Raw genomic sequence first — 27,837 nt, 5'->3', positions numbered from 1 at the left:
TGTTTTGTTATTTTGTACTTTCAGATGAAAAGCTCTTGGGATTGGAACCAAATACAGTATCTCTTCGTCGTGAAATTCCAGTATTAGATGTGAATGATAATCCACCAGTTTTCCAAAATCGACCGTATGCATTTACTCTTGCCGAAACCAGTGATATTGGATCTGTAGTGTTCGCGAATATTTCTATCACAGATGCAGACGGAGGCATCAATTCAGACATTAAACTAAAGTGTATGACTGAAAAATCACCGGAAGCATGTTCAGTGTTTGGTGTTTCTTCAGAAAAATTAAGTGAAGGAGAATATATAGGAATTTTACGTTTGCTAGCACCGTTAGATTTTGAAAGACGTTCATCCTATAATTTAGTTCTACTTGCTCAAGATTCTGCGCGTGATCTCAAATCTCGACTCACAGCAACAGCAAATGTTGTAGTGGAAGTGAAGGATATACAAGATCAGCCTCCAGTATTTCTTAATGCTCCATATTCAGCAACAGTTCCTGAAGGCACCGAGGAGGTGAGGGAAATAATTTATTTTATTTATTTATTTATTTGAACATACAGGTATACATCCACTGATAATAACAATAATTTTTCTTGTTTTCTACATGTAATAGTTTGGAAGTAATTATCATACCTAATAAACCATTCTCCGTCAACTTTGTACATAAACTTAATTATGTTGTTCTTTGTAGTTTTCTTTAATATCTAAATACACAATCTTATTTGCAATTACCATTATTACATAATTATTTACAAATGATTTATGCTTTGTGTGTGTTTACATTAAATGTATCTATTGTACAAACTATCATATAGAGTATACATGTATATAATGTGTGATATACTGTATCCATTGCATTGGTACATTGTTTTGTTGCACGAAAAGTTATTAATCGTAAACTAGTTCTGTTATTTGTAAAATGGATGTATATTTCCAAGAGTAGTTTCTGCGAATCATTGTAATTGGATATCTTACTTACATAGAGTCCATACTAGAAAATTGCCTTGCTTGAATTGTAGGGAATACAATGTGTAATTTTGCAAATCTGTATATTTTTCTCACCTTGAAAAAGTAGCTGATTCTTTACAGGTTAAAGAAAGAAGTATTATATCTGATTGACAACTGTATTTTGCGTGAGTCGATTTTAGTACAGAATGTCCAGATTATTGTCGCGTATTCTAAACCTAAAGTGTACATAAGCAATAGAGAGTCTAAGCGTGTCTTAAAACAAACTCGAGGTCTCTATGAAGTTTATGTATGATAAATTTATATGGAGCTCAAATAGAAGATTTAATTTTGTTTTTCTATCAAGGTCAATAACGTGGTCAGTTTTCTTTAATGGTGCAATATTTATTTGGTGTTAAAATTACAAATAGTTTGTTTTCTTGGTGTACGAGATGACACTAGACTTTTCAGGAATTAACTACAATTCGTTGATTTCACACCATTCATAAGAATCATTGTTATTGTTTCGTAAGGCAGCTGCGTTTCATATAGAATATATATATATATATATATATATATATATATATATATATATATATATATATATATATATAATTTGCATATGCATATAATTTACATTTCCATATAATTTATGTCATTGTATCGTATTATAATGAGTAATCATTTAGGTAATGTAAGAACAGGAGTCTCAAGTTTGAATCTTGCGAAACACCAGAATAAACAATAAAGATATTGTTAATATTAAATATTTGTGTAGTGTACGCAATGTTTACGTGCAGAAGGATAGGACAAGATGAAGTTACGCAACTCACATGTAAGATTTAATGTGATGAGTTTACGTAGAATAGTATCATGAGTAAATGAAAGGCTTACTATGTCCTTGAATTTTATTGTTAATTTCTATTCCTAAAAACTCAGGAAAATTAACTACTTTTGACTTTTAGGGTGAAAACCATATTTTGGAGAAATAACTGGTCCATCTGAGAGTATATATATGTAAATAGACAATAGAAAGATATATTGGATAATAATTTTGAATACTTTAGCAGGTGTTGAATTAGTCGCTATCGAATGGTAATTTTTCACATTAGCCGCTAGCCTTAATAATTGCACAAATGTTTGGAAACTTCCACATGACAGTTAAATTTATATTGGCTAATGCTTTGTTGAATACTGCCTGTAACAGTTTCTTCATGGTGGAATTTTATCAGACCAGGGGAAATTCCAAGCTTAAGTTGTTTTATAAAGGATATCTCACGTACTATCAACGCCATTGCTTTGTGGCAGTCACAGGCTCGAATCCGATAGCGAGTGGGACACATTATAGCGTTAACAATATATTTAAGTTTAGAATAATCAATTGATAATTGATTAGAAATATTTAAGTGATAAACTGATGTAGAGATTATGTTGTATTAAGATTTGAAAGTATTACATAAACGCGTTGATCACAACTAGTTTTTTGTCGAAAATCATTCGTGAAGAGTTAAGATTATGCAAACTGGATTATTTTATTTTTTATTATGTTAAAGTTTACGGTAAATTTTATTTTTTACGTTAAATTCAGAATCAACTACAGTGCTGGATTTATAATTGCGAATGCAATGTTCGTGCGAAATAGAAATGACGGTCTTCGAATTTAAGTCTATTTAAATCCTAATTAATATCTGTTCCTCGTCTTCATTTTCTCCTGTAACATTGCTAACTATTTGTTCATTTGAGGTGTGAAACCAAATATGATATTTGTTGTTTGTTTTCTTAAATCGTATACATTTATCGCAAATGTACAATCATTGTTTTCTAAAGTACATCAGTAGCAGCTTCAACAGTGATGTTAGTAAAGTTACCCAGTTGGTGTAGTGATTTCATAGTTAATAACATTTGCTTTAGAGAAGCTGTAATTCAGTTGATATTTGGATTTGAATTTCTAATTTTCGAAATGAAAAATAATAAAATTAGAAGGTTAAGATAATATACACCCTCAGGCACTATTGCTTGAGATTCATGCAATAGAAATGATCAATTCTTTGTTATTCTGTGTTATCAATACTTGAAACAACCAAGTAAATGTTTTATTAATATTATTGAGCACAATTTAAAATTATACAGGCTTATAAAGCTGTAGTTTTATACATTTGCTTGCAGAGACAACAAAGCGGCGAGTTTCCGTTTGTTTGTAGAGTCATAGTTAACCAATATAGAGGAAATAAATTTACACATAAAATACATATAAAATCCAATAGTTAATTACGAATCTGAACTAATATACGAATAAAATGTTAAAATTTTAAAGCCAGTGTCGTCACTGCTGTTTCTTGCAGTTTTCTGAAACAAAACAGCAAATAAAGCCAGAAAAATTAGCATCCATCAACCGTCTATGCTGTATTGTAAACTTCGTCGATGGCGACTACAAGTGGTCAAGGTTGAAACTACGTGGACTATCTACATCCCAACATAATCCTGAAGTAAAAGAAGTAAAAAAGCAAAGTGGTTAATGAGAAAATTAACTAGCAAGTCGAACCTACAGTACTGTAAATCTTACTAAAGAATGAAATACTATGCATGATAATATTTAAAAATTAATTGTATAAAGTTCCTAGTTTCCTACGGGAAGAAAACACACCTGAAGGCAAGAAAATTAAAGGTGAGCAATTAAGCCATAGACGAGTTGAGTTGAGTTGATTTTGAGTTTAACGTTCCTTTCAGCAGCGAGGCTATATGAGACAGAACCTACTGATTAACGTGGAATTCGAACCATATGAACTCCCGTCGGGAATCAAACCCGGGTCTCCCACGCCAAAGGCGCGTACGCTAACCGCTTAGCCAAGAAGGAGCTCCTAAGCCATAGACGAATGAAGCTATTTGACGCCTTCTTCAATTTATGAATATCGCAAAGTGAGGAAATATTCAGTTTTGTTGAGTTTCAGTAAAATGTGTCTGGGTCTTTTTATCTTTTTTCATTTTTTCAAATTTGTAAATGCCGGTTGACAGAAGTGTTTAGAATAAAATAAAAATTGAACAAACGTAGTTTAATTGGAATCAGTGTACCCTTTTCAGATGCTGATCTTTCATTTCTGTCGCCTTCTTCTTTAAATATAAAATATAATGAAGAATGCTACAGATATGCAAGATCAGTATTTGAAAAGGGTACACTAGTTCAATACATATATATATATATATATATATAGACCAAATATTAATTCATTTCTTGTCTTTATGCCTCTCTCTTATCATGGCTGAATTAGCTGCGCCCATGATTGTTCCTCAATCTTTGAGTTGTACCCAGTATTTTCTGACTAATAAACAATTAATCTGAATCCATACTGTTTAATTCACCATAAAGTTGGGAAATGAAAATCTCAAGAATGTAACTTTTATTTCATCAGGATCAGAAACTGAGACTTGTCCTAATTTCACTGCCTAATTCGAAGGATTATTCTGAGCTGCCTGAATATTGAAATACAACCGTTTCAATAATAAAAATTCAATGATTTTTTGGATGAAAATATATTCTCGTAAATAAAATAAATTAAAGCACTGTAAAATACGTAGTTTGTCCTATAACAATGAACATAAAATTTAACTTTATTTTTATCGAACTGGTTCTTGAGAATATTGTAGCCTTTGTAGGTTAATGAAATTTTATGAAAAACTCTTATTAATGAATTATGAGATAATCATACTTAGTTGGTGATGGGAAATTCATAATCACCAGAAAACCAAGGTACCTAGGTAGATTCATCTTGAAGGAACACACTATCCTTCTTTTCAGAGGCAAGCATTCCATAACTGTACCATTTCAGCATTATTCTAATTCATATTTTTTTCTTTTCTTTTCCTTTTTTTCCCATGATAAACAAGAACTATGACAACATCAATTCTATAAATAGGATTCTAATAATATATTAAATTTACACTTACTAAATTACGACTATATATTAAAATTATAGCTTTCTTTTCTTTTTTTTTTTAAGAGATATGAGGTGAATAATACAGTTCTGATTGATTGTTAATTTTTAGTTAAATAAAAGAAAAGATACTCGCAACTTTAAGAAGTTGACAGAAAACAAAAATATTGTGCAATTCGAAGTACAGGGTTAGCACAAATGAGTCATTCGTTTTGAAAAGGCTATAGTATTGCAAGTATACACATGAAAGATCTTGTATGTATAGTACTTTTGAAGATATAGCCTCTTGAAAGAGAGTGAATCATTTATGCTAGTCCTGTGTAATGAAAAGAATTAACACTACTTTAGAAATATTCTGTAATTCATATTTAAGGTTCCTTATCGTTTGTTCAATCTGTTTCTTTCCATGACAGTTAGTCTTATAATCTGTTTTTATATTATAAATAAATAATATTGTTTACAATTCAAATTCATTGAACTTTGTCATCATTTGGTTGTATAGAGTTTGAGCAAGGTATGTATTTTTATGTGATGACGTAGAGTGAATGACTTATTCTTTTCTATTCTTTAGGATACAACCATTTTAACTATAAACGCAAGAGATGGCGACACAGGAGAACCAAGATCAATAGTTTTGTCCTTGGAAGAAGATGAAGAAGAATATTTTCAGCTGGAACAAGTAAATGTCACTTCACAGGGCGTCGTTTCTGCTGTTTTAAAGACAACTAGTAATCCACTGGACAGGGAAAACCCCAAAATACTTCAAAATGGTGGAATATATACTTTTCAAGTAAAGGTAAATAGCTCTTTTTAAATAACTGTAAGTGTTCATATTAATATCTAAATATACGAAGACTTGGTCTCTTGCGTACTCCCTTTATTATTTTTAAATATTTATGAGCCAAATACTGCATTGATTTTGTCTCAGAATTTCACAACGTAAATTTATATTGACATATATATTAGCAACTGCTAAAATGTTAAAAGCTTTTTTTTTTTTTTTAATCTTAATAATATATTATACTTCATTTCATCATCGTGTCAATGTTCTAAGAATAAGGAGAACAGTGAGCATACAAACTAATAATAAAATATTGTAATAGTTTGTCAAATACAATCATAATAAGATGTCATACAGTAGTATAAAAGATATATAGCGTATTTTTGGCCGAGAAAAGTAAAAAAGTTTGAAACTATTCTTTCAGTCAGTAAATAAAGTTTGAAACTATTCTTTCAGTCAGTAAATAAACAAAAAGTTAAAAATTTGCCAGAAAAGAATTTTATTCTTTACACACATTTCTAAATTTTTTTTATTGAACCTCTAACTAGGCCGATAATGACAAAATTTGACTGAATTTAAACGTATGTAGATACATGTAAAATTCTGTTATATAAATTTGTTTCAATGGGAGTTAATAAATCTAGCCTGGGAAATAATGTAGATTCTGATAACAAAGAACATCTCTTTACTTTCCCTTAAATATTATATCATTATGAAGTAGAATGCCTTAGAAGAATTATTATATAGTACCTAGATTAATTTAAGAAATCACTTAGAAACTCAGTAATATCATATAAATTATTTGAATAATTTAGTTTTCTTTACGTAATTGATAATTATCGTTGGTTGAATTGATGAATTGAGCTTCATTATCACAAAATTTATGCGTAGAACACAAGTGTCAAGTTGTTGAAGTACCATTAGTTTTCTTTAATTTTTAAGCAATGAATTTAATTTTCAGTAAACCAGCTAAGGAAAGATATTTCTCTTTTAGCAGTGGTTAATTGTGCTTAATATGTATTAACCAATATACAACGTTACTTTGGGCTTTCAATTTTAACATGTAGTTTCTATAGCTCAAAATATACGGCAGCAGCAAGGAGGGAAGAGATTGCTTTTGTGGTGCTGAATTTGAAAGTTAATTTTATATATATATATGGAGATTATTGGGGAGAATAGAACAACTTGTATATAAAGTATTACAGAAAATAGAAAAAGAAAAAGAAAAGGAAGCAAGAAAAAAAAGAGAGAAAAAATTAAACATTACGTATTAAATTTAAAAGAAAATATAATTACACTTTACTTCATCCCCTGATTCGCATAATGCAACTCAGAATCAATCTGTTCAATTTACGCTTTGCTCTGTAGCGTGTCAACTTCTCTCGCTGAAACTTTCAAAACAATCCCACCGAGGTTGATGACTTCCACCCGAAAACTTAAAATAAAAGAAAAAAAAGTTGTTTTTTGAAATTTAGCGTCCCTTTTCAACTTCGATGCCATATGAGACATGGACACGCGGTATAAAGTGAAATCAGAACCACCATAATGTGTTCAATGCTTTCTCGTCTGGAATAGGACTAAGGGCACACTTTGCCATTAGACCAGCGGGTAAGCTATAAAAAAATACATAAATAAAATAAAAAATAAAAAAACGCATTTGCAGAGGATATATTGCGGTAAGATCGTCTTACAACATTTGAAATAATGTAGGACGAAACAATGTTTTATAAGAGTCTAACTTTCATATAGTAGTCAATACATCACGGCCAAAATTCCACTTAAATATTAGATATAAAAAAGTGAATTTCTTAAAAAGAACTATACATATTCGTTCGACACATTATTAAAATTAAAAAAATTCGATAATATGTAGAAATTTTGAAAAAATGTAAATCTTAAATATCTGGCAAATTTGAGTATGAAAAAAAAATGATCAAAGCTATATTTTGTAAATTTCTACTGACAATTTGATCTTTATGATGATATTCCTTTTCTCTTATTCTCGATATTTAACCTTCCATTAATAACAATAATAAACCTGATTATTATTTTCTAGGCCACCGAAATGATTAATAGTGAGTTATATGGCTCAGAATCCACTACAACAATCACAATTGTCGTCACTGATATGGACGATCAAATACCTGTTTTCAGTCAAGACAATTATCATATAAATGTTTCGGAAGATATCGGTAAGTTTAAAAATTTTTATAAGTAGTGTATACAGGTACATGAAAAGCATTAAAATAATTTTAATCTCTTTCGTAAGGAAAACTTGTCGTTTAGTATACATTACTCAATCATTGGGGAATATAATTTAAATGTGAATTTAGTAAGGATACAATTCTTAATTTGATTTTTTTTTTTTTGAAAAATAATAACTTCTTATATGACAATTCCTTTCTCTACTATCTCTGGCTTTGGATTCAAATTGTGAAAGATCTATAAACCAAGGGGCTCAAGATATGATATGACATGGCATAATAGAAGACAGTATAGTTATGAAGTCTTATGTTTAGACACAATCGTTAACACACGCCAAAGAAATAAAGTACAACACGGCGATGGTTCTGAATTTGTGAGCGGAAATTTCCCTAATTACTACTGATTAAACGAATTGTCTGAAAATTGCTACACTTTGCTTATAACATTCTAGTATGTAAGGTATATGAAGTCACTATACAGGGTCCTGGAGAAAGGATGATGGGATTCGTGAAGCTGCTGTGCAGGAATGATGACACTTGAGTAGTTGAATAATACACAATTTTATTTGACAATCTAAATAGTTTATTTAATGCAATAATAAAAGTAGTGCTCCCAGAATATACTGTACTGTGACAAAAAATATGTTGAAGTGCGTTTTCGTGTCAGTATGTTTCATGACAGGCGACCCACACCAGACCCTGTCGAGCATGTCTGGCGTAACAGTGACAATTGCTTCGTTGATTCTTGCTTTCAGGCTGTTCACGTTATTGATTTTAACGTGGTACACAATTTTGATAAAATACCACAAGAAAAAAACGCGATGTGAGATCGAGATTTTTTGGGGGCCAAGGAATAAATCCCTGACGTCCGGTTTGTCTCAAAAACGAACAACCAAACCACGTGAAACAATAACAACAAAGTGAAGGGTAGTGGTGGTGGTGTTCTATCGTTCTGGAAAATATTTTAGAAGAAAGGCATTCCCATGGCATTGGTTAATAGGAAAATAAACAGTTTCAACATATGGAGATAGGAATTTGATTTGACAGCTTGTTCGGCGAAGAAGAATGATCCAATAATTTGATCCTTCGTCAGTCCACACCAGACGTTGACCTTGAGTCTCTAATTAGTTCTTCTATGAGATGGTTGTTGAGACTTCGTATGCGACAGTGTTGCCTATTAACACACCCCTTGACATGGAAGATAGCTTCATTAGAGAACAGGATAGGAGATAAAAATTGATCATCGGCATCAGTTCTCTGAAGCATGTTCATGTCACATGCAGTTTGCCTTCTGATTTTATTTCCTGCAAGAGTTGGATTTTATACGTATGCAATCGTAACTTGTTGTGAATCATGTCCTAGACAGGAAAACCTAACTGGATAACTACGGCATGCAACTGACTTCAGTGGACTACACACACAACACTATGTTATACTTTCCACAGTTTCCTCTGAAGTACGCGATCTGTCGGTAGAATGTTGTTTTGACACTCTACTTGTTTCCTCGAATTGTTTGTACCGGCGCTGTATGTTGTATGCATGTGGTGGTGGTTTCTGACACTGGGGTCTAAAATTTCTTTGGATTGTAATCACTGGTTTGTGTTCCCAGGTATAATTGTCCTTATTCTTGCTCACGACCACACTTCCAGCACAGTAAATGTCACGTAGCATCACATGAAGTTGCTACTTAATTCACTCATATTAATGGATCAAAATATTGAAGCTTCCCTGGCTATTTCATACTCGTCACATAATGTTCTGTTCATGTTTCAGCTTGCGCTTCCACTCGCTTTGAAAATCATCACAGCGTGACGCTACCTGCTCTCTCTGCAAACCGTTCATGACATGATAACAAACTATTTGAGTTGTCAAACAAAGGAGTGTATCATGCAAGTATCCGAGTGTCATCATTCCTGCATAGCAGCTTCGCGAAACCCTACCATTCTTTCTTTAAGATCCTGTATTTACAAAATAATTCAAATAGGTATAATTTTCCTAAAAGTGAAGTAGAGTAGAGGGGGGCAAGAGTACGTGGGGGGTAAGGATACGATTCCCTAAAATCAGGTGAATATATTCGCGTATGGCAATAATGCGTCACGTGGAGTTTGATGTTAATAGCGTCTAGAACCTAAACAAGTTTGAGTGTGCTGTGGCAAACTACAAGCTATCTAGGTAATTATTTATGTTTTTCTAATAGTTTGATATAATATTGGGACATAAGTAGTTAATGAATAACTTACACAATTTTATAACGATTTCAAAGTACTATAAAGCGTTAGTTTCTAACATATCCATTGTTTGACAGGATGGAGTAAATTGACTTTCTTCCAACAGTTGACTGTACAACATCATGGGAAAGTCAATTGTGTAGTGAGGGGGCAACGGTACGCAGATACCTTCGGGGCAAGGGTACGCGTGCGTACTCTTGCCCCTTCTGTTCTATGAAAAAGAATCCAATTTGATTCAGAACTAACAATCAAAAAACAATGTAGATTCCGTTGTAATAGAGAGTGACGGCAAACTTTACGAATACTGGTTCCCATATGTAGCCTCTAACGTTAAGAATTCTGAAGAATCCTGATATTTTCTTATGTACGAGGGATAAATTTTTGTTCTAAATACTATTCCTTACATAACAATATCTAAGGTGGTGTTTGAGTTTTCGAAACAGATAAACGTGTGAGATAGTGACATTTGCAGTTATTGAATAACGTTATGCTTGCTTATTTTATTCAGGTTTCAGAAATACTACGCTTTGTCCTCTTTTATCTTAAATGTCAGTAGTCTTCAGTAATAAATTTCAATGGGCCTTATGCAGAGTCGTTCTGAAGCGTGATTAGTGCCATACTAAAAAGTTCGACTACCGTATGTTTCCTGTAGTGGTCAGTTCTTTAGTAATCATACGTTAAAACGACTCTGCATAAGGCGGTATCAGTCCAATGATTGGTATGGGATTCTATAAAGATATATGAAGCTAACCTAACCTAACATTTGACAATATGTAGCTTCATCAAGGATAGGTCGAGAAGTTTTCAAGTTACCCTTGTAGGTGACAAGCATTCTGTAACTGGTGGAATAAGCTGGAAATATATTTTTATAAAGGGTCTAAATATTATCTGATTTGTTTTTGTATCCTATGCATTTCCATTACTGATATAAGGAGAATTAAGGATTTTTCTTTTCTTTTCTTGAATGAGAATCTGCAACGTCTTTAGGTACAATAAAGCCAGTAGGCCTATTTACCGAAGAAATGGAGAACGAATTAGTGTAATATATCACATTACTGGATCAATTCTTCTATGAATTAACTTTAAAAGATCTAAGAAGAATGGCATACAATTTTGCTGAACGTAACTAGGTGCCCCATATCCTTTAGTCGTGTGAATCGAATGGCAGAAATAGATTGGACAGAGTCTTTCCGTCGTAGACATTTAACAATTGGTTTGCAACAGCCTTCAAAGACTGGTCTGGGGAGAGCTCGTGGTTTTTGCAAGCCACAAGTTGAATGTTTTTTAATTGTCTAAAAGATCTTGTAAGACAAAACGGCTTTTCTCCACGGGATATCTACAACATGTACGAAACTGGAATAAATACGGTTTCTCATAAAGTTCTAAAAGTCAACTAAAAATCAGTTGTGAATAAAACTGTATCTAGTGATTTTGGAGTTAACATAACAGCTGTTTCATGGTGAGTGCATCTGGTTCCTTTATTCCCCAGATATTTCCCACAAAACAAATGAAACAAGAATTATTCGATGGCTCGCCGCCAGGTTCTGTGGGAATATCTAATTCTGGTTCATCAACTCACAACTTTTCGTAGAATGGTTATATTATTTACACCAACATGTGCGATCAAATTCGGTTTCGAAAAAGGTATTTTTACTTGTTGACAATCAGACCTGTCACATTTCAATCCAAGCGATTGATTTCTGCAGGCAAAATAGGATAGTGATATTGAGTTTACCACCAAATCCCAGTCATAATTTGAAACTATTTGATCGCTCCTTTTTTTGACCCGATTAAATCCTGGTATTCAACTGTGTGTGATAAATGGATGAGGAATCATCCATCCCACATAATTCCAAGTTGCGAGTTTGTTTACTGAGGCTTACTACAAAAAAGACTCATAAAATGCTTCGTGTGGAGTGTTGTACTGTATGGAGCGGAAACGTGGACATTACGTAAAGGTGATGAAAATCGACTGGAAGCCTTCGAAATGCGGGTGTGGAGAAGAATGGAAAGAATTAGTTGGGTCGAGCGGAAAACGTATGAGAGAGTGTTAGAAATGGTGGGTGAGAAAAGAACACTTTTAGATATTATTAGGAAGAGGAAGAGAAACTGGTTGGGACATTGCCTAAGAAGATATTGTATCATGAGGGACGTCCTAGAGGGTATGGTGGTGGGAAAGAGAGGGAGGGGGCGAAGGAGACTACAATTAATGGATGATATAAAAACAGAAAGATCATACGCGAAGACGAAGAAGTTAGCGGAGGACCGTGGAGCATGGAAGCTTCTCAGCTGCGGCAAGTGACCTGCTAATAAAGACAGAATACCTATGATGATGATGACTACAACGCTGCAACCATTGGTATCCACCCTTCAGGAATCTGGAATTGTCCTACTGAATCCAGATGTGTTCACTGAAGATGATTTTCTTCCTTCTATTGTGGATGTGATAGACTTAAATGTAGAAGCCAGGTCTGAAGACGAAAGCATTCCTGAAGCAAAAAATCAAGCATCAGACCTGAATAGAGTCCAAAATCGTTCATCAGATGATTCACTGGAAGTAAAAAGGGACCCATGCGGTGCATCCAGATCAAACACTCCTTTGCCAGTTGCTCGTCCTCCTTCATCTGTTACCAAACCTTTAAACAGTAACGCTAGATCATCACTAGAAGCAAGCAAGTAGGGATGCGCTCGAGTCGAGACATGTCTCGAATCTCGACTCGACTCGACTCGAATTCGAGTCGAGATTCGAGTCGAGGCACACTTTGTAAAATTCGAGACGAGTCGAGACAAACGCATTTCTCGACTCGAATTTTCGAGTCGAGACACGAGTCGAGTCGAGACGGCTCTTAAAAATCTCGACTCGACTCGAATGTCTCGAAAATCTTTCTATAATTTTTAATATTATTTTGAAGAAAGTATTCACTCAGAAACAGCCTTGATACCAATTCCAGCTTTTATTCCTTCAGAAAGGTACAGAACGCATAAAATTAATTGTTAATCTTTAAAGACCAAGATTTAATTTTCAGCTCAATTCAGTTAATTAGAACTAATAGTTAATGTCGATTTATTTGGTTGTACTGCAAATATAATGATAATAATAATAATAATTGATTATCTAGTTTGTATAAAACTATTATCCGTAGTCTAAATCTAGTTTGTATAAAACTGTTGCGATAAAGTGAACTTCATAAATTCTCTGAATGAGCAGTTGTTAGTCTATAGTAATTTAGCATAGTTATAATTATTGTGTTTTCGTTCCCATGAACGCAATAGGGTTACGTAACTTCTGGATTATTCGCTTGCCCAACTATTCTCAGGCTTTAATATGTTGCAGCATATCACGAGCTACGGATAATATATAATGTAACATTTGTTGTAAATCACATATTATAATACGAGACTATTTTACATAGTATATCTTATCTAATATAAATAAAATAAAGAGTTTGTTTGTGTGTTTGTGCGTTTGTCTGTCTGTCTGTGTGCGACCTGGGGACCAGACGAGTGGACCGAGAGTTCCCAAAATTTGTTCACGGGTACCTTAGTCCAGGCCCCAGATCAAGACGAAGCGTTTTTTTAAATTTCGAACCAGGGGGGTCTCGGGGGGGGGACGTTTACTGGAACCGACCTGGGGACCAGACAAGTTGACCGAGAGTTACCAAATTTTGGTCACGGATACCTTGGTCCAGGTCCCAGTCTAGGGCGAAGCGTTTTTGTCAAAATTGGAACCAGGGGGTCTCTGGGGGGCGTTTAGCGAGAGATGTAGTAAAAGTAATCCAAATTGATAGACATTAGTGTCAAATCCATAGTTTTTACAGTCGCTGAGAATAATGGTGACACTTCCATCAGCGATGACTTGCAAATTCAGCTACTACTGTGTGCGGGCCGGGTGTCAGCGGGTGAGGAATACCGAGACATGTATAAATAGCCCATATTGATTGATACTAGTGTCAAATCCATAGTTTTCGCGGTCACTGAAATGAATGGTGATACTTCCACAGGTGTTGACTTCCAAATACAGTCCCCATGCGAAGAATGGGTATATTAAGCTAGTATTACAATAAATGGACTGCTTGGATGCCTAGAACTAGTACAGATAAGTACCATTCACTTCTATGAATAGGTATTTTTTAAAAGGATTTTTGTAAACACTAAGTTATAAAACAATGAACTACATACAGTAGTTATGGTTTTGGTTCCCAACATAAAAGAAATATGGATTGTTCATGAGATATTGAACTTCAACTTTCACTCCTGGAAAATTTCAATTTTGGAGTTAGGCCACTTGGCATCACAGCAGTTCACTGTAAGATAAATACATTCCGCACATTAGTAACATAGTTGTTCAGGGGCCTTCGATTTCCATCCTCTCAAATGAAAGCTGAACGACTGCTTGATACATGCTGACTATATAGGAGAAATAGTGTATTAAGTTTTCGAGCTTTGGTGCGTATCCGTATTTACACTCTGATATAACTTTAAGTTCACACTCAAATCGAGCTAATTGTTTAATGCATTTCGAAAGCTTTTGTTTTTATGCAGCTCATTAAGGAAAATCTATTTCATAATCGTAACATTTATGTACTAAGAAACTATGAACGTAAAGTGGACTCGACCTAGCCCCGTGGCCGCTGTGACTCAGTGGCACAGCTCTCCCCCTTGGTGTGTGAGGACTGATTCTGTGTGTGTGTGTGAACTCCGCGGCTAGTGTACGCGTCTTTGCCGCGGAAGACTCGGGTTCAATTCCCGGCGCGAGCTCATGTAGTTCGGATTCCACGTTAATCAGTAGGTCTACATTTCATATATCCTCGCTGTTGAAAGAGACGGTAAAGTCAAAATCAACTCAACAATATATATGTGTGTGTGCTTATGTGAATTTCCTCGTGGCTGTATGGTTAACACATACGCCTTGATCGCGGGAGACTCTGGTTCGATTTACGGTGGAAGCTCATGAAATTGTTACCGGTATCCCACTTTAAACTGTAGATCCATGCCTCATATAACCATAGATATAATATATATGCCTTTGATACACTTATTTTCCTACTTGAAAGCCATCGAAAATTTCCGGACACAGACCGAAAATGAGAAACATGGGTACAGAGTAAACCAGCCATAGAAATTTAAGCTTTTTAGGCTAACTTAATCCTTACATATAATGCAACTAGCTTGGCCAAGTTATAATGGAGGAAATGCTATCATTGCAACACTCTGAGAATAGAAAATGTTCGTCAGGTATTACTATCCCCCCTCTCCTGCAGAATGAAAACCCTGACTAAAACTCAATATATATATATATATATATATATATATATATATATATAAAACTATTTTGTGTAATGTAACAAACAGTGGCGGATAGTATTCATGTTTCCTTGCAGAGGTCCTTACGAGGGTTCGCTTCCATCTTCCACTCCCCAAGAACTAAAATAAATTAAAAAAATGCTATTACTTGTTAATCTTGTACAAAGGACGCAATTAAAGTCCCAGTGTAACACCCCTTCACATTTAGATTTTTCCCCTGGAAGAAAACCAGTTATTATTGTTTCTTGATTTCTCAGTCTCACCTACATAAACATACGAATAGAATTACAGGATAGGACATGTTTAGATTGCTTGCACGTGACATCTAACTATATTTCTCATCAAATGTGTCACAGATGAAAATTTCCGTTTGTACTGCCTCTATTTTCTGGTACATATGTTTCATTTATGTTATGTTGCTAAAATTCGTTAGGAAACAAGTACAGACTGCGCCTGTGTGCCTGACAAAACGTAAAGTACTGGATAATTATTTCTTCACTTTCTTCCAGAAAAAAGAAGTAACCCATCTCATATCGGCTAACAAAAGGAGGTAGCGGACCAAAGATAGCCGTTGTTTACCTAAGGTCGTTACACAGCAGGGGTTTCATTCAGTCAGAGGGAAAAGAAAAAATAATTTAAGGTTTCTACATTTGTTTTGAACTGCAATATACTTCTTCCTTTTATTTTAAGAACCATTTCCTTCTCATTTGTATGCATCAGAAAAAATGCAAAAAAATCACTAGAATGTGCCTATTTACCCAAAGTACGTACTAGATCACTAGTTCAATAGTAAAATCACTAAATCTAGTACGAAATCATAAATGTGGCATCCCTGGGTTGGAGCGAAAGCAATGGTTGGAGTAAAAACTAGTCCGTATTTCTACTGCGTTCTGTTGTTGAATTCACAGAAATGTTCAAAAATAAATTCAAGAAGTAAAACACGATCCTACAAAAGACTGTTTACTTGCTCACTGGTTTTCGTATTGTGAACTGAAACTCAAGTGCGCAGTCTTGTTGAATACTTCTGTCCCTTTCTACTTTACAACTTGAGGTGGGATGAGGGTCAGGATAGATCTAGTGATATACCGCTAAAGGAAGTGCTTCAGTACAGAGTCGGAAGAGGTATGTATTGTTTATACTACTTACAACGTTACCCCCCACATAAAATATAAATTCACCCTTTCTCCCTTCCCTTTTTCGAATACAATGAACCGACTCTTTTGCTGAAGAAAGATGCTAAAAGAAAATTGAAACATCTGTGTCTAAACTTTCTTTGAAGCGCAGTCTTTTGTATTTGTAAGGTTTTGCGAGGTTTTCGAGATAGCCAAATCTTTTACCATGGACTCCTGCTGCGAACTGACCGTGAGTAAACACCCGATCTCGCTGTGCTCAATTTCTCTCGCACACGTGAAATGGGTTTGTTGTTTCCAAAACAAATAGGAAGTTACCTTGTGCTTTTGCATTTCTGCACGCACACAGGTACCATTGTTGTTTTAATGATCAGAAGAAATATCAAAACCATCCGACATATATGATACGAAACAGCTAACAGAGGGAGGTAAAGATAAAAGTAGGCCTATACCAAGTTTTCCGCGTGGTACCATTACGGAGAATAAATATTTGATAAAGTCACGTAGATGCGCTTAAACCTATTCCATCTGTCCTTATAACTTTTCTGGTCTCGTCAATTTCTCAGGAGAATACGTACAACATATGTCCAAATTCCATATATACTCTTTCTAAACTAATGAGTAAACTCATTAAGAACACCAACTGATATCAATAAACAGGAAAGAAAACAATATTTTATACTTCTATCATTTGGTACACATCTCTATGAAGCACAGCTTGTTTCTTTTCGAAATAGCTCCTTCGTGTCACAGCTGTGGTTAGTTTTGTTTTGTGTTAGGATGAAAAAGAGAAATGCAACATTTGCTTCGCGGTGAAGTTATATATATTATTAAAATGAGCGGTGATAAGCGAGGTTTAACAAAGAGTGCCTTTCGGATGCACAATTTAACGGGTAGTTGCAGTCCGTGTTGAGAATCGAACCAAAGCTATGTAAGACATGTTATGACAAATCCAAAATGACAATTTGTGTTGTATCGGTGCAGTACCAGTTTTTCACGTTTTTCAAAATGTTCCAAAATCCAAAGAATAATCTTTAATTTCTGATATTTTAGTCGTCACAAATTACAATTTTATAATGTAGTCAATGTTTATAATTACTGGGCAGTTGGGCGTTTAAACTAATGACATCATAATAAAGTCAAAACCATAATTTTGAGTTGAATTGATTCTGAGTTTAACGTCCCGTTCAGCAGCGAGGCTATGTGAGACGTGGACCTACTGATTAACGTGAAATCCGAACCACATGAACTCCCACCGGGAATCAAGCCAAAGTTTCCCACGCCAAAGGGAAGTATGCTAACCGTTAGCCACGAAGGAGCTCCACCATAATTTTAGTGGGCGTTAAGAAATATCTCGCCAGTGCTTTTACAATAAATAAAATTTTATAAGTATTAAAGAATAGTGGTAAGAGATTTTATAATAGCTCTTTTATTTATGAGATATGAGTATTTAAAAAAAACTAAAGAATAGGTTGGCGGAACCTCAAAAGACTTTCTTATAAATACATACGCACCTTACTCACCTTTTATAATTGCCATGCTTACGTCCTCCATAAAAGCAGAAATTCTCTTTTAGTGATACTTTACACAAGATCATGAAGTGGGTTCAAATTTAATTAAAGGCAAAATACAATACAATAATCCACAAATATTGCCTCAAGTGAGTTTAAAGATTTCTAAACACTAGTGCGAAACCGGGCTCTGCCGTTGCGATCGATTTACAGGTCTTAAGACGAAAGTAAGAAGTGACTTACGCACACAGTAAGTAAAAACAATCAATATGCCTGTAACTTTCCCCCAAATGGGTGTATCTTAAAACTAACCTCACCATTATTTTTCTAATTAAATTCTAGCCCGAAATTATGTATCATATTACCCTATTCCCATTTTGAAAACTTGACCTTAATTCAAAATGGTGGATTTCAAGATGGCTGCCATCAAGGTCATATCTACCATACGACTTCCCCCCAGGACTTATATGTATGCACATGGTTTTTCTTCACTTTTCTTCATTAACGCTCCGTTTACAAAGGGTAGTAAGGGACTTCCGTAGTAATCTCTAATAACCACATCACAACTCTTAAAAGTTATTAAAAAAAATAGAAAACATTCACCATGGCAAAAATTTGTCATCACAAGTAATGATGCATACATGCCTTCTATCAGCAAAAAAAGTTTCATTGAAATTGGAGCCGGACATTTGAGTGATGTCCCTTGTGGGATGTGATTGAACGTGACGTCAGAGCACATCGCCCCCCTTCCCGGAATTTACGGGAATTAGGTGACCTGAGTGAGCACATGTGGTGCCAGCTCTCTCCAGCGACCTATCAAGGATCATTGCGTGTATGCCAAGACGTGTCGCCGTTTTTATCCATGCCAAAAGTCGACTTACTGACAATTAGGTAGGTAGTCATGATGGTCTGGCTGATGTGTGCGTATATTTTAACTCGTACATTTTGTCTCGACTCGAATTTCGAGACGTCTCGACTCGAATTCGAGTCGAGTCGAGACAGAGACTGTCGAGTCGAGACACGAGTCGAGACAGAGACTGTCGAGTCGAGACACGAGTCGAGACAGAAACATATTTTCGAGTCGAGACACGAGTCGAGACAACACTTTCTCGAGTCGAGTCGAGACAGGTTTAAATCTCGACTCGACTCGACTCGAATGCATCCCTACAAGCAAGAGCTCATGCTGACTGTCCACTTCAAACACTCTTCTGCCGGTTGCTCGTTGTCATTCATCTGTTACCAGACCTTCAACCAGTAACGCTAGATCCTCACTAGAAACAAGCAAGAGCTCATGCGGACTGTCCACTTCAAATACTCTTCTGCCGGTTGCTCGTTCTCATTCATCTGTTACCTAACCTTCAACCAGTAACACTGGATTCTCACTAGAAGCAAGCAGGAGCTCATGCGGATTATCCACATCAAACACTTCTCTGCTGACTGCTAGTTCATCGGTTACCAAACTTTCAACCAATAAACTAGATCTTAACTGGAGGTAAGCAGGGACCCATGTGGACCATTTACACCATGCATTCCTTTGGTGGTTGTCAGTCCTCCTCCAACTGCTACCAAGCACTCAACCAGTAGATCTTGATCTTCTCGAAGTCAATCAGAGATTCTGACATCCTCTCCTTTCAAGCAGAACTTACTTTCGAAACGGCGCCCTCCAAAGAGCAAAGGCAAACCTCATCTTGCACTAGGAAAGCTACAACCGAAGTTGTAGCTACAACTCCTCAGGTCAGTGAGGAAGTAGTGTACGAGTGTCCATTATGCAATATCATCTACAGTGATCCACCAATAGAAGACTGGATCAAGTGCGCATGATGCCATGAACGGTCGTTAATGCTCTTTTGGGTGCGTACTCTTGTCCCTTTGATTTCGTACTCTTGCCCCACATATAGGGGCAAGAGTACGAATTTGAATGTTTTCATTCTATCAGTTCTACTTCCTCTAAGAATAGAGGTATATAAAAGTTGAGTTCACATTTCGTAAAGGAGAGTTCAAGCTTTGTGTTCCATGTAAAAGTTTTCCGTTGTAACTATTTTTTACCAAAATATATAAGTTTAATTAAAATTTGCGTACCCTTGCCCCCCTTTCCTATACTATTCACACATACTTGCAAAAGACACAGGATTTAGAGATGCGTTATTTCAATCACTGACATATAAGAACGAACCATCTCGGTCTATTCCTATTCCAGTATGTATGTGTTGAAGCTACTTTTAGACGAAGCGGGATGCATCAGGGAACAAACAAAGATAAACGTAAAGTGTAAATATATATATAATTGTTTTAAGATTAAATTATATAACATATGGGTTAAAAATCTTCATTGCGTAATTTTTAATATAAGCATATAAGCAAGGGGATTTGGGAACGTTGTGAGCAATTTTTATATCTTGTTTGCCGTTAGAATTTTGTCATTCGTACTTGTTATAGAGTCACATATTAGATGAGAATTATTTGGTCCTATGTTTATGTGATAGGATTGCTGTTTTCTCTTCGTCTTTCTCGCTCTTATTGTTGAATAATTCTTTAATAACTGTTATAGATGATGACCAACTAATTACTAGGTATTTTTTAATAACTGGCAATAACATTCCCCAATAACTGGCAATAATAACTTGACAATAATATTTACTTAGTTGGAAAACATCTACTGCAAAGAGAATCTATGCGGAAAACAGATACTTATGTTTTAATTTTTATATTTTATAACTTTTAAATATTCCTTTTACGATTTACGTCTTGTACATATAAAATGGGAATAACTTTAAAAATGGTATTCCACATATAATAAATCACACAAATGAATGTTAATGGAATATAAAATATGTGTATTGGAATTAAGTAATCTCTAAAAATAATTCTCTTGAAAAGTAATATGTAAGTATGAAATGAAACTTACGTTTTAAGATTTGAGTAACGCTTTGGAAGTCATGTTTTCAGGATGGCATAAGAGTGCAATGAAAGGAATCTGTTGATTTTATTATAAATTGTTAAGTCTTGCTATTTCGAAACACAAGAATAATTTAATAAGTAAAATATAAACAGTAAAAGGTGACACATTAATACAGATTGTAACGATAAATAGTATAATATGTAAAAATTAGGAAAATCATACGAAAATAATTAAACAAATTGATTAATTAACTGATTAGGGATTTTAATGGAGTCGTCAGCACCTAAGCTATTTGTCCCCGTCAAATAATCATATCGTATTTACGTTAGGAAAGATATATATGAATATGTAATATCATTGTTCAGAAATTACGTGATTAAAGTCACTAGTTTGTAGTCAGTGTCCTCTGCTTTTTGTATTATTATACTTAATGTTATAATTATTTTATCTAGGTAAGGACACACCTCTTCCTGGTTTAAATCTGGTTGTTCAGGACACTGACGTAGGTGAAAATGCAAAGTACTCTCTGAAGCTAATAGACGTGAAGAATTCGGAGGGTGTATTCAGTGTATATCCAGCATCTGCAATCGGAAGGACGCCAGTTATCATAAGAGTTGCTAACACTGAAAAACTTGATTATGAAAATGCTGAATTAACAGAATTTATATTTGACGTGGCAGCAGTTGTTGATGAACAGATTGTCAGCAAATCTAGAATAACAGTGAATCTTGTGGATGCAAATGATAATGCTCCGTTATTCAAATCTTCTTCGTATAATTTCAAAGTTTCTGAAACAGGAAAGCCGGGATCTCTAATAACGGAGCTACGTGCTACAGATCCCGATAGTGATACGTTTGGAAGAATAGAATATGCTATCAAAGGTTTTGGTGCTGAAAAGTTTCGTGTGGATAAAAGTACGGGAGAACTGTTTATTGCGGAATGTGGTCATGACACATGCTTAGATTACGAAATGCAGAAATCATATTCTTTAACTTACACAGCTACTGATGGAGGAGGTAGAATATCGACAGTGAGCGTAGTTATTGAAATTGAGGATGTGAATGACAATAGACCTGTCTTTGAGCAAAGGGATTATCGAAGAACATTAAGGGAAGGTTCCTCAATTTTTGAACCCCAGTTATTTATTAAGGTACGTAATTATGTATATTTTTCCCATTTCAATATATTTTCCCCATTTCCCAATTATATGTATTTCAATCTTAAATATCCAATGAATATGACTTGTAGATCATAAGACAAGTAAATTACATTTTTAAAACAAAGCAATTAACTCAAAAACTCCTGACGTATCTAAAATAGATATTTATTTCGTATTGTGCAAAAGGCACGATGACACATATAATAGAAGTTTAGGTTGAGTCCCGCCTTACATCTGATACATTCAGGTTTTAGCTTTTGTTACGAGTATACATCAGATTATAACGATTATAAATAATGTATACACTGTAAGTGAAACTGGAAAAAAAGCGTTAGAATTAAGAGTAACGACTAATCAAGATTCATTTTGTGCCTCAAAATTACAAACCAAAGTCTTGTCAAAGATGTTTTGAAAAGTAGCAGTGATTAGTAACATTTCCCCAGTCTTTGTACAGCTAGCAGAATTTACATATATTTTTGCTGGATCCCTAGGAATTGTTTGGAAACCTTATTCTTCGTTCTTAAACTTTTGTACTGAACACCATCTTGTATAACTTTGACTTGATCATGACATATAATGCTATATGCTACATTTCGAAACACTGCTTATAAATAAGTCAAAGAATTTTGGTTTTGTAAAGTGTGAAGAAACAACAATTATAATAAAAAATAGTACTTCCTGAGCCACTGCAATTCTAGAAGTTAACTCGTATTTCCCAGTCTTCATCAACGCTTTATAAAAAGAAAAATACCGATTATTTTTGATTAATTATATTTATTAGATTGCTGGATTAGATGGAATACGAGAGCGTCCCTAGATATTTGTCTTTCAAGACATCAATATGATGCATTCTTGCTGAGTATAGGAATTAGGTATAATCGTTAGTTTGTTAATAATTGTTGATGTGAGAAACTTGAAGAGCTATCTCACAAACTCACTTTGGCCTTCAATATCTTATTTCAAGTCCATTCGAAAATAAAAAAAATAAAAAAATTTGATCGTCAAATTCTGCTAATTGGTATCAGCATTATTATGGTGTTGTCATTGGCAAAGTTAGAAAAGAGATAGGTTGGATGGGAACTAACTACACAGATAATGACTAAGTACAATATACTTTTGCAAAGACAAACATCTTGAGGCCTTCAGTACGGATGTTCATAGTATGCTAATCTTAACCCTAGGAACATCAATATGGGGAGGGGGAGGTCCACAAATTATTGTTGTTACAGTTTGTAACATTTCTAGTTGGATAAAAAAATCTAAAAAAAAAAAAAAAAAAAATAATATTGTCAGACTTGACCCCATTCATCATAAAACATATTTGCTTAGTTTTTCAACGCTTTGTTTTTTTCTATTTATAAATAAAGAAAGCGTTGTGGACCTCAGAGATCCCCCTTAGTAGTACTAAGGTACTATTCACTACATACGCTAATTGTTACATTCCAGTATTTTGCCTATTTATTTTATTTTCCTTTGAAACAATTATGGTATTAGAACATGCAGGGGGCAAGTTTCAATAGTGATGGGAAAGAATTATGCTGCTGCAACTCTGGTGTTATCAAGTGTTTTTAATCGTAGAATTGATAAGCAGCAGCCTGCAACAATGACTAAAGACGCATATTTGGTAGGAAATTGTCAGTTTGTTATTCTGTAACTGTATGTGGAAATCTGCAGCAACATCGGAACAATGGCAAATCGTGCTCTTCGCCAAAGTTCAGTGTTCGAAGATAGCGAAGTTAAAAAAAAAAGAAGAAGAAAACTGCAGTGAATACCTTGTAATAATACCTTGTAATAGTGATGTTAGTTTGGAAAACTGACTGTGAAGTGGTACCTTGTTTGCTTACATTTGACATCCTTATGACGTTGTGCTAATAGAAAAATTGTAACTTTATGTTGGGTTGGCAACACTGCTTCTGGTGACATCCTCTATAGTGCCCAATGAAGGTCCCTCACACTGTCTATCTTTCCGCGGAAAAAAAAAATTAAACAATTTCGCCATTCCAAGGATAAACGGGATGGAAAGTATAAAAGATTAACCCTCAATTCATTGGAATTCTGAAGTATATCCCACTCAACCGTACCACCAGTAAAATGTGATTAGATGCCGTCTTTCCACACATATTACACTGTCCTAAGTTGATGTTGATCTGTAATGTAGTTTTTCTATACAAACAAATAAAATAAATAGGTCATAGTTACTAACATAAATAAAAATGGTAACTTAACCATTACACCCATATAATTGGCAACACTTACTTAGAAACCTAGTAATAATAGAGAATAAAAATATATGATGTCTTAGACATACCAAGTTCATATCAGACAAGATAAATTGTTTTCCGTGAGAAATAATGACCTTTAAGTTGTGGGTCTCAGAGGCCGCCCCGTTGGTGTTTCATGTAACCCAAAAATACCTTGGTGTTCCTAGGGTTAAACATCGTGGGAAAATGTTTAAAACCAAAGGTTCTTATTTGCCTGCACATAATCCAGATAAGAAGAAAAATTACTACATCCATTTAAAAAAAATGACTTCCGTTCTATTGCGGAAGTTGAAAATGTTAGAATTTAATGGAACAATCAGAATTTAGTTATCGTGGTATAAAGTATTTAAAGCAAATCAAGTTCTTTAACTTTAGAAAAGGTAAACAAGGGGTGTCATATGTATTAAGTCTAGTAAATAACTAATAAAGCTTTGATAATGTTATGTTCTGATTAATTCGGAGTTTTCGTAGTGCTTAATCCAGTCTTATTAATGATGTTTTAATTTCATTAATACGAAAATGTCAAAACTAATAAACACATATTTTTCAGGCAACAGACGCAGATGGTCCTGATCAAGGTGATGGCAAAGTATTCTACAAAATTATATCATCGAATGCGAAGGACAACGTGTTTTTTATTGAGCCTGTGAGTGGAGAAATTAAAATGAATAGACCAGTAAGGGCAGCTGATACACCTAATGGCCAGTATGAGTTAGTAGTGCAAGCTACAGACGCTGGGAAACCACCTCTACAAAGCGAAGTGAACGTTTATATTCATGTTGGAATTGATGGGAATCAAAGACCTATTTTCCGCAATGAGCCATATAATGCTACTGTAAAAGAAAACACACCTCTTGGAGCTCAAGTATTCCAGGTAGTGGCCACAGATCCTGACGGCCTAGACTCACAACTCACGTACTTTATCGCAGGTGGAGCACGGGACAATTTTGTGATTGACTCAAAATCTGGAGAAATTTCCATTGCATCGGAAGCTAATCTGGACTTAGACAAAAATGGTAAAGAATACGCAATTATTATTCATGCAGTAGATAGTGGAACACCGTACCAAGAAACTGGAACTGCAACTGTCATTATAAATGTTGAAGATGTGAATAACAAACCCCCATCATTCTCGAAAGAATCTTACGTAAAATATATTTCAGAAAGTGCCGCTGTTGGTGAACCCATTTTGAACGTAACTGCTACGGATCCTGATTCAGACTCAAAACTAGAATACAAGATAATAGAACCAATTAAGGCTGCTGATAAAACTGGTGTAAATATTAAATCTGTAGTGCCATATAACTATAAAACTGCTTTCAGGTAAGTTTATATATATTTAGAATGTTATATCAATATTGGCATTCTTAAGTATATTAATATTTACTTCCCTACTGTAGTTAAATTAAGGTTCATAATTCTTCTGGCATTAAACAATAGAATTTGTTGTTTTAAAATAAAAAATCCATTCCGAAAGTTAAAAAAAAAGAAGAAAAGTGAAAACAATCAGTACCTTATACTTGGAAATGTTCTGATTGTGTGTAACTTTTCTTTATGGTTTATATATGTAATTTTTGTTTATAAAGTTTCGAGTAACATTTGCATATGGCTTTTGAGTTTCTTTTAACAACATAACTTTTATTCACACGTGTAGAATTCAGCAATTAACATTTGTATTCACGATGTTAAACGTACATTTTAATAAACAACATAATTATTTTTGGAATTTAAATGTTAAAATTTCTAACTTTTTACATAAAAATTCATTTCTTAAAAAATATTATTCTAAAGTTATTGAGAATACAGGTTCCAAAATTATATTAACAACTTAAATATATTGTACAGAAATAGAACTGGTTTGAAATATCCTTTACCGAAAATGCCTCTTTTACGTAACTTTTTACTATTGAGTGATTTATTTTAAATCTTTTAAATAAAAGTCTTGTGCATATTAGTATTTGTCACAATGAGAAAAAAATTAAAACGTAGGTCATTATAATTCATTTCTTTCATTGTGTCATGAAGTAATCAACCATATTTATGAATTTTATTTGTGTTTTTGAACATACAATATTTAGATTTCGTAATTTACTTAGTTTTACGTTCGATTGTTCAACTTCTAACAAATTATTGTAACTTGTAAATTATGATTTTATTTTCTATCCGAACCACTATTTTGATGTCTTATTTCCAAAACTGAACATTAAATGAGAACAAATAAAATGAATCACAAATAGAATTCAATTGAAATAAAATGAAAGAATGACAGTATAGAGAGAAAATTTTCAAGTATTTGTATATAGATATGTACTTCTTAGGTTATTGTGTTTGATTTAATTGATATGTAAAAGCAATCTTAAGAAAATTTAATTCATGCTATCTTGATGTGTTTTTGCAGCATTAACTCTACCACTGGAACAATATCTGTAGCTCAACCTCTTGACCATCAATCAACTGCAGTAATAATCTTTACCGTTCAGGCTCGAGACGTGAATGCTGTAGAAAACGTTGAAAAGCAAGTGGCAATGAGTAAGTTTTACATGCGTAAAGGAGCAAGAACTAATAAAAATAAACATTGTTAAAATGTTTAAATGTTAAAATTTTAACATTTTAATTCTCTTCCAAGGTTTTATTATCTGTATTTCGAAGTTCTGCAGTGCCCCTGCAATAATTATAAACGAAACGTCTTTCATTGAATTCGGTTTATAATTTCCGATGCAAGTTATTGAAAACATTTTCATAGAAAGACGAATGATAACTTGCGTATTTTGTCCGAAGAATAGTGAATCAAATAGTGTAATGCGAATATTGCTTTTATGAGTTTTCCTGACTACTCATGACAATTATATTAAAGATAATGAATTCCCCAGACGAAATTCTGCAAACATTATATGAATTATTTTAAGAAATTGTATGAAACAATAATTGTCATACTTACAGAAGAAAACATACATTGACTCCATATGTTTCTGATATTAGTTGTGTAAGTGAGTGAATCACTGGAAACCACTAAAGTTTTAGTAGAATGTGCTGAATGTTTTTGATTCCATGTTTTAATTTAAGAGAGAAGACTCATTACGTATGTACTATAACATTAATGCTTTAGTGAGAATGCAGGGGCATTGTTTAAAGGTACCGGACAAGGTGTTGATTGTGAACAATCAGACAAGATGTTGGGACATTGCAAGAACAAAAGAAAAGTGTTACTATGTAATATAAATAATGTGTAATTGAGTTGTTGTACGAATGGAACCATAAGTAGCTGAAGTTATTTGTATGTGGAATATGAGCCATAAATGTCTATACTTGTTTACATGTTGAATTGGAGTCATAAGAGGCTGAAGATATTGATATTTACGTAGATGATCCAAGGATGGCAATTGATATATTAGGTTTAATGTAATGCCAAGGGTAGCCTAAGTTGTTAGAATATTTTGCGGAATACATAATTATAATGACTTGTGATTGTGGCATAAGCCAAATA

At 34.1% G+C, this 27,837-nt stretch overlaps 1 protein-coding gene across 1 annotated transcript in view; it reads left to right on the top strand.

The window, feature by feature from the left end:
• Cad74A (cadherin 74A) overlaps positions 1-27,837 on the top strand; it is a 162,778-nt gene that overhangs the window by 93,005 nt on the left and 41,936 nt on the right. The window contains exons 3-8 of the mRNA XM_081728719.1: positions 25-515; positions 5,448-5,672; positions 7,714-7,849; positions 21,386-22,083; positions 24,904-25,676; positions 26,752-26,882. Of these exons, the coding sequence (XP_081584845.1) occupies positions 25-515; positions 5,448-5,672; positions 7,714-7,849; positions 21,386-22,083; positions 24,904-25,676; positions 26,752-26,882 (2,454 nt within the window). The remainder of the gene's footprint in view (positions 1-24; positions 516-5,447; positions 5,673-7,713; positions 7,850-21,385; positions 22,084-24,903; positions 25,677-26,751; positions 26,883-27,837) is intronic.

The sequence above is a fragment of the Thermobia domestica genome, chromosome 10 (genome assembly GCF_964235325.1).
Source record: "Thermobia domestica chromosome 10, izTheDome1.hap1.1, whole genome shotgun sequence".
Taxonomy (NCBI): Eukaryota; Metazoa; Arthropoda; class Insecta; order Zygentoma; family Lepismatidae; genus Thermobia; species Thermobia domestica.
The sequence above is the reverse complement of the archived record's forward strand: the minus strand, read 5'-3'. Positions and strand labels throughout refer to the sequence as shown.